The sequence below is a fragment of the Aethalodelphis obliquidens genome, unplaced genomic scaffold, assembly GCF_003676395.1.
Source record: "Aethalodelphis obliquidens isolate GAN/ISIS:26980383/991018 unplaced genomic scaffold, ASM367639v1 scaffold5, whole genome shotgun sequence".
Classification (NCBI taxonomy): Eukaryota; Metazoa; Chordata; class Mammalia; order Artiodactyla; family Delphinidae; genus Aethalodelphis; species Aethalodelphis obliquidens.
Window position 1 is genome coordinate 67,698,353 of NW_020837949.1, and position 16,266 is coordinate 67,714,618.

Here is a 16,266-nt window from a genome sequence, read left to right on the forward strand (position 1 = left end):
ACGAATAGTAGCCCCTGCTTGCCACAACTAGAGAAAGCCCGTGCACAGCAACAAAGACCCAACACAGCCAAAAATTAAAAATAAATAAATAAATAATAAATTTTAAAAAATAAAAAATCGAACTGCATTTATTCTTATTAGTAATTCATACTAAAGTATGTATTATATTAAAATTATGTCATAAAATATACACAAATAATTATAATGATGGCTAGGAATGAATAGTAAGTGACATCCAATAAAACAGGTATCTAGAGTGCAGAAATAGTAACATCAACAATAATAGCACTGAAAACATTTTTTAGTACTTTTTATGTGCCAACTGTTCTAATCAACAGATTGTAACATGAACTCTTTTATAATCCTCACAACAATGCTACGTAGTGTTACTATTTTTATTTTACATGTGAGGAAACTGAGGCATAGGAAGGTAAACAGTCCAAAGTTGCAGTGCTGATTCACACCACAACAGCCAAAACATGGAAACAACCTAAATGTCCATCAACAGATGAATGGATAAAGAAGATGTGGTACATATATACAGTGGAATACTACTCAGCCATAAAAAAGAAGGAAATAATGTCATTTGCAGCAACATGGATGGACCTAGAGATGATCATACTAACTGAAGTAAGTCAGAAAGAGAAAGATAAATACCATATGATATCATTTACATGTGGAATCTAAAAGATGACATAAATGAACTTACCTATGAAATAGAAACAGACTCACAGGCATAGAGAACAGATCTGTGGTTGCCAAGATGGAGGCAGGGTGGGGGAGGGATGTACTGGGAGTTTGGGATTAGCAGTTGCAAGGATGGAGAAATGGATACATTTGGATACATAGGATGGATAAACAACAAGGTCCTATGGTGTAGCACAGGGAACTATATTCAATATCCTGTGATCAACCAAAATGGAAAAGAATATGAAAAAGAATATATATATGTATAACTGAATCACTTTGCTGTACAGCAGAAATTAACACAACATTGTAAATCAACTATACTTTAATTAAAAATAAACACACACAAAGTTGCAGTGATTGCAATAAATGAAGTCAGGATTTAAATTCAGGTAATTTAATCTCTAAGACCCCAAAAGGAAAAACACAGTTTACAGTATGCAAATGGTATTTCTTACTTTTACTGTGTTTCAAAAAAAGCACTTGAGATGAATAACTGTGTTTACAATACTCATATTTAATTTTAAATAACTATAGTATGTGAAATATTCAAGAATGTCTTCCCAGATGTCACTTTTCTTTATGCAAAATGAATATAAATCTGTTAATGAAAAAGACTTGTTGACTAGCTTAATAATTCCAATACATTTCCCACCTACACAAAGGGCAAAACAACAGCTACAGAGACTTGAGATAAACACGTTTCTCTGCAATTATGACTTAAAATTTATGTCACAAATATTACATATTTCACTCTTTCTCAATGGTTTATTAAAAAGATAGAATAAAATAGATATAGCTAGGTAAAAGAAAGCTAAATTTTTACACATGACTGGGTCTTGAGTAGACCTGATAAGATTTTGAAGAATAGATAAACACTGCCAAACTTCCATGAGAAGCATAATGTTGGATGCAAAAGGGCAATAAGCAAAATACTTTATTAGTTATATCATCAAGAATTCAGGTGTCCTAATTCTCTGCTCATGCTGCTACCACTCTATTGTTTTTGCTGCTATCGCATTACTTTTTCCTATTCTTCTCTATATGTCCTGGCTTCTGCAAACTTCTGGCTTCTATAGTCTCACTAGCTATATTGCTTCAAAATACCACTGTATGTTTCTCATGCTTTCTAACTGTGCACATTACACTCTGCAGTTCTCCTGTATGCCAATTTCTACTGACCCTTACTGTACAGGTCTATCATGAATATATCCACAGAGAAAAGATCTGATTGGGGCAGCTGCATGATTTTATGGTGTTGCTGATGAGAAGAATTTGCTTTCTTCATAGCTTGTCAACTAGATCACTGATGGCAAGTGATGGCAAAACAGTGATGTTTGTTCTTGGTGGATATAGTCTGCACAGTAGGATTCTACTAGAATGGCCACACTAAGTCATGTCCTGATTGCAAGGAAAAGGGGAGCTGGAGGTGGTAGAGCTTGAAGAGAAAGTGCTGGTCCCACTAGGTTAGAAGTCAGAGATCAAATTTTGGGACTGCAAGAGTGACTGCAAATTGAACGGAGAAATCCTGTGGCACCACAAGGGGAGGAGCCACATCATCAGCTCACATACTGCCCTCAAACTTGAATCTTGAATTAAGAGTCTTGGCTGACTCTTATATTATTCATGCATGGGACAAGACATTAAGGAACTTGCTGAAAAGTTACGAGGGTAATGAGCAGGAATTTCAACTGCTACCTGGTACTGGCAAGAGAAAACTGAGAATTCATATTCTACCAAGTTAAAGGGGCTCTGTAAACACCTTATGCATTTCATTAACAAACAAACAAAAGGAGGCTACATGCTCTTTGGTGGGGCTAATGGCGGACTCCAGGAGGGCTCTTGCCGAGGCCTACTTCCCAGAACTTCTGCTGCCAGTGTCCTTGTCCCTGTGGTGAGCCACAGCCACCCCCCACCTCTGCAGGAGATCCTCCAACACTAGCAGCCATGTGGCTGACAGGGCCCTGGTGCTCTGGCCTTGTGTCAGGCCTGAGCCTCTGAGGTGGGAGAGCCAAGTTCAGGACACTGGACCACCAGAGACCTCCTAGCCCCACATAATATCAATAGGCGAGAGCTCTCCCAGAAATCTCTGTCTCAACACTAAGACCCAGGTCCACCCAACGGCCAGCAAGCTCTAGTGCTGGACACCCCATGCCAATCACCTAGCAAGACAGGAACACAACCCCACCTATTAGCTGCCTAAAATCATACTAAGTTCACAAACACCCCAAAACACACCACTGGACGTGGCCCTGCCCACCAGAAAGACAAGATCCAACCCACCCACCAGAACACAAGCACCAGTCCCCTCCACCAGGAAGCCTACACAAGCCACTGAACCAACCTCACCCACTGGGGACAGACACCAAAACAACGGAACAAGGAACCTGCAGCCTGTGAAAAGGAGACCCCAAACACAGTAAGTTAAGCAAAATTAAAAGACAGAGAAATATGCAGCAGATGAAGGAGAAAGGTAAAAACCCACCTGATCAAACAAATGAAGAGGAAATAGGCAGTCTACCTGAAAAAGAATTCAGAATAACGATAGTAAAGATGATCCAAAATCCTGGAAATAGAATGGAGAAAATACAAGAAACGTTTAACAAGGAAATAGAAGAGCTAAAGAGCAAACAGACAATGATGAACAACACAATAAATGAAATTAAAAATTCTCTAGAAGGAATCAATAGCAGAATAAATGAGGCAGAAGAACAGATAAGTGACCTGGAAGATAAAATAGTGGAAATAACTACCACAGAGCAGAATAAAGAAAAAAGAATTAAAAGAATTGAGGACAGTCTCAGACACATCTGGAACAACATTAAATACACCAACATACAAATTATACAGGTCCCAGAAGAAGAAGAGAAAAAGAAAGGGTCTGAGAAAATATTTGAAGAGATGATAGTTGAAAACTTCCCTAACATGGGAAAGGAAATAGTCAATCAAGTCCAGGAAGCACAGAGAGTCCCATATAGGATAAACCCAAGGAGAAACATGTCAAGACACATATTAATTAAACTTTCAAAAATTAAATACAAAGAAAAAATACTAAAAGCATCAAGGGAAAGGCAACAAAAAACATACAAGGCAATTACCACAAAGTTAACAACTGGACTTTCAGCAGCAATTCTGCAAGCCAGAAGGGAGTGGCAGGACATATTTAAACTGATGAAAGGGTAAAACCTACAACCAAGATTACTCTATCCAGCAAGGATCTCATTCAGATTCGACGGAGAAACTAAAACTTTTACACACAAGCAAAACTTTTACAGACAAGCAAAAGTTAAGAGAATTCAGCACCACCAAACCAGCTTTACAACAAATACTAAAGGAACTTCTCTAGGCAGGAAACACAAGGGAAGGAAAAGACCTACAAAACCAAACTGAAAGCAATTAAGAAAATGGTAATAGGAACATACATATTGATAATTACCTTAAATGTGAATGGATTAAATGCTCCAAGCAAAAGACACAGACTGGCTGAATGGATACAAATACAAGACTGGTATATATGCTGTCTACAAGAGACCCAATTCAGATCTAGGGACACGTACAGACTGAAAGTGAGGGGATGGAAAAAGATATTCCATGCAAATGGAAAGCTGGAACAGTAATTCTCATATCAGACAAAATAGACTTTAAAATAAAGGCTATTATAAGAGACAAAGAAGGACACTACATAATGATCAAGGGATCAATCCAAGAAGATATAACAATTGTAAATATTTATGCATCCAACATAGGAGCACCTCAATACATAAGGCAAATGCTAACAACCATAAAAGGGGAAATCAACAGTAACACAAAAATAGTAGGGGACTTTAACACCCACATTCACCAAAAGACAGATCATTCAAATTGAAAATAAATGAGGAAACACAAGCTTTAAATGACACATTAAACAAGATGCACTTAATTGATATTTATAGGACATTCCATCCAAAAGCAACAGAATACACTTTCTTCTCAAATGCACATGGAACATTCTCCAGGCTAAATTATACCTTGGGTCACAAATCAGGCCCTGGTAAATTTAAGAAAATTGAAATCTAATAAAGTATCTTTTCCAACCGCAACCTTTGAGACAAGATATCAATTGCAGGAAAAAAACTAAAAAAATATAAACACATGGAGGCTAAACAATATGCTACCAAATAACCAAGAGATCACTGAAGAAATCATAGAGGAAATCAAAAATTACCTAGAAACAAATGACAGTGAAAACATGATGACCCAAAACCTATAGGATGCAGCAAAACCAGTTCTAAGAGGGAAGTTTATTACAATCCTGTCTCAAGAAACAAGAAAAATCTCAGATGAACAACCTAACCGTACACCTAAAGCAGTTAGAGAAAGATGGACAAAAAACCCACAAAGTTAGCAGAAGGAAAGAAATCATAAAGATCAGATCAGAAATAAATAAAATGAAGGAAACAATCCAATGATCAATAAAACTAAAATCTAGTTCTTTGAGAAGATAAAAAAATTGATAAACCATCAGCTAGACTCATCAAGAAAAAAAGGGAGAAGACTGAAATCAACAGAATTAGAAATGAAAAAGAAGTAACAACTGACACTGCAGAAATACAAAGGATCATGAGAGATTATTACAAGCAACTATATGTCAGTAAAATGGACAACCTGGAAGAAATGGACAAATTGTTAGAAAAGCACAACCTTCCGAGACTGAACCAGGAAGAAAGAGAAAATATAAACAGACCAATCACAAGCACTGAAATTGAGACTGTGATTAAAAATCTTCCAACAAACAAAAGCCCAGGACCAGGTGGCTTCACAGGCAAAGTCTATCAAACATTTAGAGAAGAGCTAGCACCTATCCTTCTCAAACTATTCCAAAATATAGCAGAGGGAGTAAAATACCCAAACTGATTCTACGAGGCCACCATCACCCTGATACCAAAACCAGACAAGGATGTCACAAAGAAAGAAAACTACAGGCCAATATCACTGATGAACATAGATGCAAAAATCCTCAACAAAATACTAGCAAACAGAATCCAACAGCACATTAAAAGGATCATACACCATGATCAAGTGGGGTTTATTCCAGGAATGCAAACATTCTTCAATATACGCAAATCAATCAACGTGATACACCATATTAACAAATTGAAGGAGAAAAACCATATGATCATCTCAACAGATGTGGAAAAAGCTTTTGACAAAATTCAACACCCATTTATGATAAAAACCCTGCAGAAAGTAGGCATAGAGGGAACTTTCCTCAATATAATAAAGGCCATATATGACAAACCCACAGCCAACATCATCCTCAATGGTGAAAAACTGAAACCATTTCCACTAAGATCAGGAAAAGACAAGGTTGCTCACTCTCACCACTCTTATTCAACATAGTTTTGGAAGTTTTAGCCACAGCAATCAGAGAAGAAAAGGAAATAAAAGGAATCCAAATCGGAAAAGAAGAAGTAAAGCTGTCACTGTTTGCAGATGACATGATACTACGCATAGAGAATCCTAAAGATGCTACCAGAGAACTACTAGAGCTAATCAATGAATTTGGTAAAGTAGCAGGATAAAAAAGTAATGCACAGAAATCTCTTGCATTCCTATACACTAATTATGAACAATCTGAAAGAGACATTAAGGAAACACTCCCATTTACCAATGCAAAAAAAACAATAAAATACCTAGGAATAAACCTACCTAAGGAGACAAAAGACCTGTATGCAGAAAACTATAAGACACTGATAAAAGAAATTACAGATGATACAAACAGATGGAGATCATACCATGATCTTGGACTGGAAGAATCAACATTGTGAAAATGACTATACTACCTAAAGCAATCTACAGATTCAGTGCAATCCCTATCAAACTATCAATGGCATTTTTCACAGAACTAGAACAAAAAGTTTCACAATTTTTATGGAAACACAAAAGACCCCAAATAACCAAAGCAATTGTGAGAAAGAAAAACGGAGCTGGAAGAATCAGGCTCCCGGACTTCAGACTACTACAAAGCTACAGTAATCAAGACAGTATGGTACTGGCACAAAAACAGAAATATAGATCTATGGAAAAGGATAGAAAGCCCAGAGATAAACCCACACACATATGGTCACCTTATCTTTTAAAAGGAGGCAAAAATATACAATGGAGAAAAGACAGCCTCTTCAATAAGTGGTGCTGGGAAAACTGGACAGCTACATGTAAAAGAATGAAATTAGAACACTCCCTAACACCTTATACAAAAATAAACTCAAACTGGATTAAAGACCTAAATGTAAGGCCAGGCACTATAAAACTCTTAGAGGAAAAAATAGGCAGAACACTCTAGGACATAAATCACAGTAAGAATCTTTTAGATCCGCCTCCTAGAGAAATGGAAATAAAAACAAAAATAAACAAATGGGACCTAATGAAACTTAAAAGCTTTTGCACAGTCAAGGAAACCATAAACAAGACGAAAAGACAATCCTCAGAATGGGAGAAAATATTTGTAAACAAAACAACAGACAAAGTATCCAAAATATACAAGCAGCTCATGCAGCTGAATATCAAAAAAACAAACAACCCAATCCATAAATGGGCAGAAGATATAAACAGACATTTCTCAAAAGAAGATATAAAGATTGCCAACAAACACGTGAAAGGATGCTCAACATCACTAATCATTACAGAATGCAAATCAAAACTACAGTGAGGTATCACCTCACACTGGTCTGAATGGCCATCATCAAAAGATCTACAAACAGTAAATGCTGGAGAGGGTGCCGAGAAGAGGGAATCCTCTTGCACTGTTGCAGGGAATGTAAATTGATACAGCCACTATGGAGAACAATATGGAGGTTACTTAAAAAACTAAAAATAGAACTACCATATGACCCAGCAATCCCACTACTGGGCATATACCCTGAGAAAACCATAATTCAAAAAGAGACACATTCCACAATGTTCATTGAAGCACTATTTACAATAGCCAGGACATGGAAGCAACCTAAGTGTCCATCAACAGATGAATGGATAAAGATGTGGCACATATATACAATGGAATATTACTCAGCCATAAAAAGAAATGAAATTGAACTATTTGTAGTGAGGTAGATGGACCTAGAGTCTGTCATACAGAGTAAAGTAAGTCAGAAAGAGAAAAACAAATACTATATGCCAACACATATATATGGAATCTAAAAAAAAAATGGTTCTGATGAACCTAGCGGCAGGACAGGAATAAAGATGCAGACGTAGAAAATGGACTTCAGGACACGGGGAGGGGGAAGGGTAAGCTGGGACGAAGTTGGAGAGTAGCACTGATATATATACACTACAAAATGTAAAATAGATAGCTAGTGGGAAGCAGCTGCATAGCACAGGGAGATCAGCTCGGTGCTCCGTGACCACCTAGAGGGGTGGGATAGGGAGGGTGGGAGGGAGATGCAAGAGGGAGGGGATATGGGGATATATGTATACATATAGCTGACTCACTTTGTTATACAGCAGAAACTAACATAACAGGTAAAGCAATTATACTCCAATAAAGATGTTAAAAAAATAAAAAAGAAAAATGAAGGGTGATAATTTAAAAAAAAAGGGCTTCCCTTGTGGCACAGTGGTTAAGAATCCGCCTGCCAGTGTAGGGGACACGTTTTTTTTTTTGTTTGTTTTTGTTTTTTAACATCTTTATTGGAGTATAATTGCTTTACAATGGTGTGTTAGTTTCTGCTTTATAACAAAGTGAATCAGTTATACGTATACATATGTTCCCATATCTCTTCCCTCTTGCGTCTACCTCCCTCCCACCCTCCCTATCCCACCTCTCTAGGTGGTCACAAACCACCTAGCTGATCTCCCTGTGCTATGAGGCTACTTCCCACTAGCTATCTATTTTACGTTTGGTAGTGTATATATGTCCATGCCACTCTCTCACTTTGGGGGACACGGGTTTGATCCCTGGCCAAGGAAGATCCCACATGCAGTGGAGCAACTAAGCCCGTGCGCCACAACTACTGAGCCTGCACTCTACTGTCCATGAGCCACAACTACTGAGCCCATGTGCCACAACTACTGAAGCCCCTGTGCCTAGAGCCCATGATCCATAACACGAGAAGCCACGACAGTGAGAAGCCTGCACACCACAATGAAGAATAGCTCCTGCTTCCCACCAACTAGAGAAAGCCCGTGAACAGCAATGAAGACCCAACACAGCCAAAAATGAAAACAAATAAATTAATTAATTAAAGAAAAGAACCCTAAAAAATAAAACAAGAACAACACAAGACAGGCCTTGTCCTAATATTAAAGACCACCAAAGATAAGGTATATGCCCTAGGACTAAAGACAGTACTAAAAGATGGATGTCCTATCAAAGTGTACATCAAAGCCTCCAAAAACACAAGACAGTTAGCTAATTATTTTGCTGCCTCCTACAATAAAAAATAAATGGTCAGAGAAACATAATAGAATCTAGAGTCTCTACAACAAATTTTCCATAAAGATTGGCTAGTAATAATTTACTAAATATACAAAGAAGAGGAAAAAAAGTGATCCATATTGAGGAAAAAAAAAGCCAATTGAAGTGCAAATGACTTGCACATGACTCAGATGTTGGAATTAGCAAACCAGAATTTAAGCATAATTATTATAATTAAGACTTAAAGGAAAAGATAGTCATAATAGGTGACAATTTCAGCAGAGAAATAAAAATTCTAAAACTTAAAGCATAATAACTAATGTGAGAAATCCACCTAGTGGGCTTAAAAGCAGATTCTTAAGAGCAAGTAAAAGGGTAAACAAACGTGAAGACAAATTAATCGAAATTATCCAATCTAAATAAGAAAAAAAAAGTGAAAATTTAAAAATTATGGAGCATTATTGATCTGTGAGTCAACATCAAGTAGTCTAATAAACATGTATTTAGAGTCCCAAGAGAGGAAAGAGAGAAAGGTATAGATATAATCTTTAAGGAAATAATGGCCAGAATTTTTTTCCAAAATTTGATTTAAAATACACTGTCTGTGAACTCTAACCAATAAAGCAAGAAAAGTAAATAAATAACATAAATACAGGAAAGAAAGAAATAAAAGGCCATAAAATCACACATGGGAGACATCCTAGAGAATTTTAGTTTACAACCTGTACAAACAATTCTTCCTATAAAGATACAGTAATCTATAAAGTGAGGGATTTGTATAAGAGGAGACAAACAAATCAATGAAAGAGAAGACTAAAATTATATTCAACCACATATATGGTCAATTTCTTTTCAACAAAGAACGCAAATAACTCAATGGATAAAAGAAAGTCTCCACAACAAATAGTCCTGGAGTAAGAGGATATGTGCATAGAGATCATTATGAATTTTGACCCCTACCAAATGCCATTCACAAAAATTTGTTCCAATATTACAGACCCAAAGAGAAAATTAAAGTTCAAAAACTTCCAAAAGAAATCCTAAGATAATTTATTTGAAAGTTTGTGATAGTCAAATATTTCTTAGAGAAATACAACGAAAGTAACCATAAAATTTTTAAATGATAAATTAATCTTCAAAATTTAATATTTCTTTTCATGAAAAGTCATCAGGAAGAGAATAAAAAGGTATGCTACAAGCTGAGGGAACATATTTAAAATACATATATTTGACATTGATTCATATCTAGAATCTATAAAGAATTTCAACAAATCAATTAGGCAAACAATTATTTAATAAAAAATAAGAGTTTGAACAGACAATTAGTTAAAGCAAATGTATCAGTGTCCAATAAATACATGTAATACTGTTCAACATCATTAGTTATTAGGGAAGTATTACCAACAAAAGATAGCTCTTAACCCACATTAGACTGGGTAAAATTAATGTTAACATTTCATTGTAATCCTATCTGTCAGCCATCCCAAATATCCCTCCCCTGGGAAAACAGTTGGCTACCTACGTGTATTTCTAGAGTCATTTTAGGCATATATGAACATATAAAACATAGAGTTGTTTTCTTTTTTAACATATAAATATTAGTATACACTATACCCTGTTACATAACTTGATTTATTTGGAGATCCGTCCATATTAGTACATAAACAGATCACTCATGTTTGTAACTGAAAATAATGTTCCATGTAGAAGCTTCAGTTTAACACTATAAAAGTCATCGAATCATATGGTTCAAATCTTCAATACCAAGTAATTATTTTTATATTTCTCTGCTCAAGCATCAGCTGATATGTATATGAACAATATGATAGCAAATTTAAGTTAAACCAAAGGTAACAGATAAAGTTACTACCGTTACTGTATTATCTAAATCAGTTGACACCCAAATATCATCTAATATCTTAAAAAATAATTCCAATATTCCATAGTTACTAAGTTTAAAACATGTATTAAATAAATATTTTTCTAATTACATTTAGCAAACTCAGAAGAAAAGTGTATAATTGACGATGAACTGCAGACACTTTAGATGAATGAACAATAAACAAAAACACTGTCATAAAAATTAAGCAACAGTGTACAGTTTTAAGCAGAATGTTTTGTAACTTTCAAAAAAAAGGAAGAGATAGATGCTATTGTTTCTTCATTGAAGTAACTCAAAACTAAGCAGAAAATTTCGTTATAAACTCTTTAGTTCGTTATATGACCTACTTTATCTCTCATTTACAATCTTTCAAAACCATGTTGTTAGTTTTTTTTCTTCCTCTTATCCTCATCTGATTGAAGTGAATAAACTTTTCTTCACTTTTAGAAAATCGTACTTCCTTTAGGCCAGATTCCCCTCAATGAAAAGTGATTTTATGGATGTCAGCAGAAGTGAAATAACTGTAAGAAATCAAACCTTCATCCAGGTATGTACAGGGCTCTTTGATCAACACTGCCACATCTATGGCTCATATATTGTTTCTGTGAATGGAGACCCAAGTATGATGCCTGAAATTAAACAGTGCCAAAGTGGCCTAAAGGGGCTAACATATTTTAGAGTCACAAAGTGGGTATTTTTCTAGGCTGAAGGCCACTGTTTTCAGTTTTTATTTGTTATTTCTTAATCTAATATGTATTAATCTCTAAAAAGTAGGGCAAAAGCATGATAATATATATTTTTTCTTTTAAAAAGGTTAAGTCTTCTCCTCACTCCAGTTCTTTGTATCACTTGCTCCTCTCTCCAGAAGCAGCCACTGCTACAAATCTCTTGGCTCTACTTCCTGAGTGGTTCTGGTATTAGTAAACAAATGGCAGTATGCTGTCTAGAATAATTAATGCAATTAAGTACACAGCTGTAAAAATTTTAGAAATGTACTCACAGTTCCAAGAATCAAACCTTAATTTCAGAAGGTATGCTCTTACTTCTGTGCCACTGAACTGTAGTAACTATACGCATACAGTACTTGCAAAAGTCTAAAGCACAACACAAGTGAGAGGCTCTAATGCATTGCTTTCAAGTTAGAATGAAGCCACATGCAGCTTCTGAGCTTAAAAGGAATGTCTGACCACTGGCTTTCCTCTACTCCCCATTTACTTCTTAGGATAGAACTCAAGCCCTGGCTCATGGACTTCTCGGAGGGCCACAGGAAAAGGCGAAAGTTACTTAGGCACCATTATTCTGTATCCAGACTAATACCAGACCCAACACATGGCATGATGTGGAGCAGAGCTGCTATAAAAATGTATTTCTCCTTTAACCCCTCCATGTAAATCATCAGAAAGCTTCCCTCCACTGATTTAAACAAATTTGTCTTTGACCTCTAGAGTCACAATTGGCCTCAACAACTCTTTCAGATGGTTGTAGTATTGACTGTTTGATGTATGTCAGCTACCATAAAATGCAATACTATTTCATGACAGATCTTCAAATAATGCCACATACGTCCAAAGTCACGGTAACAGTCTTTATTCCAAGTAAATGAGTAGCATGAAATACTGCAGATTAATGAAATAGTGCACTTTGTTGTATCAAGCTTTGGCATCTAATGCAGCTGTGATTTGTGGTAGTGTTCAACCAGTTGCAACACCTGTCAGCATGCTTCCTCTAGAACTTCAAAAGGCTTCCGATAAATACCAAATGCTTGAAAGGGTTCTAATGTGCATAAGTAAGAACTTTTCAGGGTCTGTGATTTTTGGTATTTAACAACCAGATCAATATGATAGTTCATAAAACAATCAGTTGCTTAATGATCTATCTGCAAACATTCAAGTCTGACAATTTGAAATACCACAGAAGACCCAAGAAATTATATTTGTTCACTTTTGTGGAAGAAAAAACTTATTGAACACTCTTTAAATAAAACCTAAACTCTAAAACTAGAGAAAGGTTTCCAATCAAAAGATATTTAGATAATTTCTTTAAGCATTAAATGTTTTTCAAGGAGTTTTCAAGCAGTTTCCACCGATTGATATATATATGTATATATAACTAAAAATGTATAAACATTATATATCTTATATAATTAAATATTGTTCATTATATAACAAGAAATTATATTATACATATAAATTATTATAACTAGTATATATTAAATATATAAACAAAATATTCACAAATATATACATATATATAAATTTGTATCTCTAAATTGAAATGAATTTCAACATCTTTATGTTTAATAAACTGTAATACAGGAAGATATTGTATTGAGTACAGTATTAAAACATTTTGGTACTTAACAGTTCAAAAATTATTTTATTTAATTGAGACCAACTGGCCTCATTGCTTCTTATAAACGTTGCAATATATATTCAGTAAAAAGGAATAAAAATGAACACATGTTTCTCCTTAAAGAAGGCAAACAAAGGTTTTTCTTACACAATAAATCAGCTGCTAGTGGATTTCTAGGACATTGCTTTAGGCTATTTAGGTATAAAACTTAAGAAAAAAAATTACCTTTGTGTGGATCCAAAACTGGTAGAGGAGATTGAACTGAAGATGAACAGCATAGACTGAAGGTGGTATGAAGAGGGCCAGTGGAGAGTAGAATATCTGAAAGATTAAAACATTATAAATTTGCACATAGGACTTCTCAACATAACATATACTATCACTAATGATTCAATATTTTGAGTCTATCCTTCAGCAAATATGCCTTATTTTTAGCAAATATATCTTATTCTGTACATTTTATTGTCATGTTTGACCTTGCAACATTAATTTTTCCACATGATGATAAAGTTATAGACATGTTGGAGCTAAGTCCACTGGACTTCTATTTCACATTTAATATTGTCTTCTTAACAAAGCATACAATGTACGTTATTTCCTTAATCTTGAAAAGGTTGGGTGTATTTCCTGGAAGTAAAGAGGTTTTTTAATATATACAAAAATACACACTTTCTTTAAGTAAAAGAAATGTAGGAGCATGTGCCTTTATACCTTGACAGCTCCTAAACACTGTATTATTATGGCATTCTGAGTAACAAAATGCAATTATAGTAAAAGACAGTAACTTCATATGAGAAGGGGAAAGAATACGTTTTCCCTCTTAAATTTTACTTTATTATTTTGTGGTTGACAATATCTCCTGACTTTTTTTCAAAGTTAGTAAAGAAGGAGCTATGATACTGTGCCATTGTGGAAACAAGTTTTGAAGGTCCCTATTTCCTAACAGACGGAAATGCCTCTGCCTTGGGAAAACAACTTATTCGTAAACCACTGGTTAGAATCAACGAGTAAGCACAATCTGCTGTGTTCTCCCAATGACTTTGATCCCCAAGAGTGGTTTCATGTTGTAAGAAAACTTTTTATTAAATGAAAAACTAAACAACAAAATAGGAAGAAAAAGAATCAGACTTCAACTTTACATTTTGGGGTTTATAAAGTTAATATTTCCAAAAGATGAGATATTTTAAAAACATGCTTTCAGAATACTACAATTTTATTTCTGAATTATTTTAAAGCTTTTATTCCCAATTAGGCCAAATATCATTTCAACAACGTTTAGTAATGAGGATATATTTGAAATCAGACATTTCCATAAATTCTTATAGTTTTTGTTTCGAACTTTAAGTCATGAAAAATCTCAGCTGTCATCACAACAGGATCAGTTGCATTATTTATAAATTCATTATTAAGCAATGGATTAGAGTAGTGAACAACAAAAGAACACTGGGCTCTTACTCAAGACATTCCCTTTTAAGCCTTCATTCTACTACAGAATGGCTCTGCAATATTTACAAATTTCTTAAACTTCTCTAGGCTCCAGTTTCCTCAAATGACTGGTGAAGGAGAAGACGATCTGAAATCTAGTCATCTTTTTAGTTCCAAAAAATCTCTAATATTGTGATTTGATTTGAGAATATATTAATATAGTTCTCTTACAATAGGTGAAAAAAATATTTGAAACACATATATGACCAATGATTTAAGTATTTTAAGTTAAGGAATATTTTGGAAACTTTGAGATGTAAATAAAAATATAGAACAAACTTATCTTGATGCTTAATAAATAGTTCTCTCTAGAAAAAGAGTTCATACAAGATGACTATTTATAGTTCATTATAGTTCCTCAAAGTGTGAAGAAATAGTCCTTTGAGATAACAACAGGTATTATGGAAAAGGGTGTTCTATCATCAGATAAACTGTGAAGAGTTGAGTAAGGCAAGTGAACTTTCCTTACCATAGAAATTCGCAGAGACTTTATCATGCTAGTACAAACCACAAGCCTGTTAGCCCATAGAACACTTTCTTAAGGAATTTCCCATAAGATTTCCTAAAAACGTATTTGATGAACCATGTTGTTGAATTGGAAGAATCAGTATTCTAATATGACCATATTACCCAAGGCAATATACAGATTCAATGCAATCTTTATCAAATTATGAATGGTATTTTTCACAAAACTGGAACAAAAGGTTTTTTAATTTGCATGGAAGCACAAAAGATCCCAAATAGCCAAAACAAGCTTGATAAAGAAGAACGGAACTGGAGGAACCATGCTGCCTGACTTCAGACTATACTACAAAACAACAGTAATCAAAACGGTATGGTACTGGTACAAAACCAAACACATAGATCAATGGAACAGGTTAGAAAGTCCAGAAATAAACCCACACACTTACAGTCAATTAATCTATGACAAAGAAGGCAAGAATATATAATGGAGAAAAGACAGTCTCTTCAATAACTGGTACTGGGAAAACTGGACAGCTACATGTAAAAGAATAAAATTAGAACATTTTCTAACACCATATACAAAAACAATCTTCAAATGGATTAATGACCCAAATGTAAGACTTGATACTATAAAATTCCTAGAGGAAAACATAGGCAGAACACTCTTTGACATAAATTGCAGCAATATTTTTTTGAATACATCTCCTAGAGTAATGGAAACAAAAGCAAAAATAAACAATGGGACCTAATTAAACTTAAAAGCTTTTGCAGAGGAAAGGAAACCATAAACAAAAAGATAACATATGGAATGGAAGAAAATATTTGCAAATGATGCTACTGCCAAGGGCTTAATTTCAAAAATATACAAACAGCTCAATGTCGAAAAAAAATCAAATCAAAAAATGGGCAGAAACAGACATTTCTCCAAAGAAGACATCCAGATGGCCAACAGGCACCTGAAAAGATGCTCAACATTGCTAATTATTAGAGAAATGCAAAT

The 16,266-nt window shown here is 34.8% G+C and overlaps 1 protein-coding gene across 1 annotated transcript in view; it reads right to left on the bottom strand.

Moving 5' to 3' along the window:
• AGMO (alkylglycerol monooxygenase) overlaps positions 1–16,266 on the bottom strand; it is a 323,204-nt gene that overhangs the window by 186,578 nt on the left and 120,360 nt on the right. Inside the window, exon 5 of the mRNA XM_027102575.1 lies at positions 13,542–13,637. Coding sequence (XP_026958376.1) covers positions 13,542–13,637 — 96 coding nt within the window. The remainder of the gene's footprint in view (positions 1–13,541; positions 13,638–16,266) is intronic.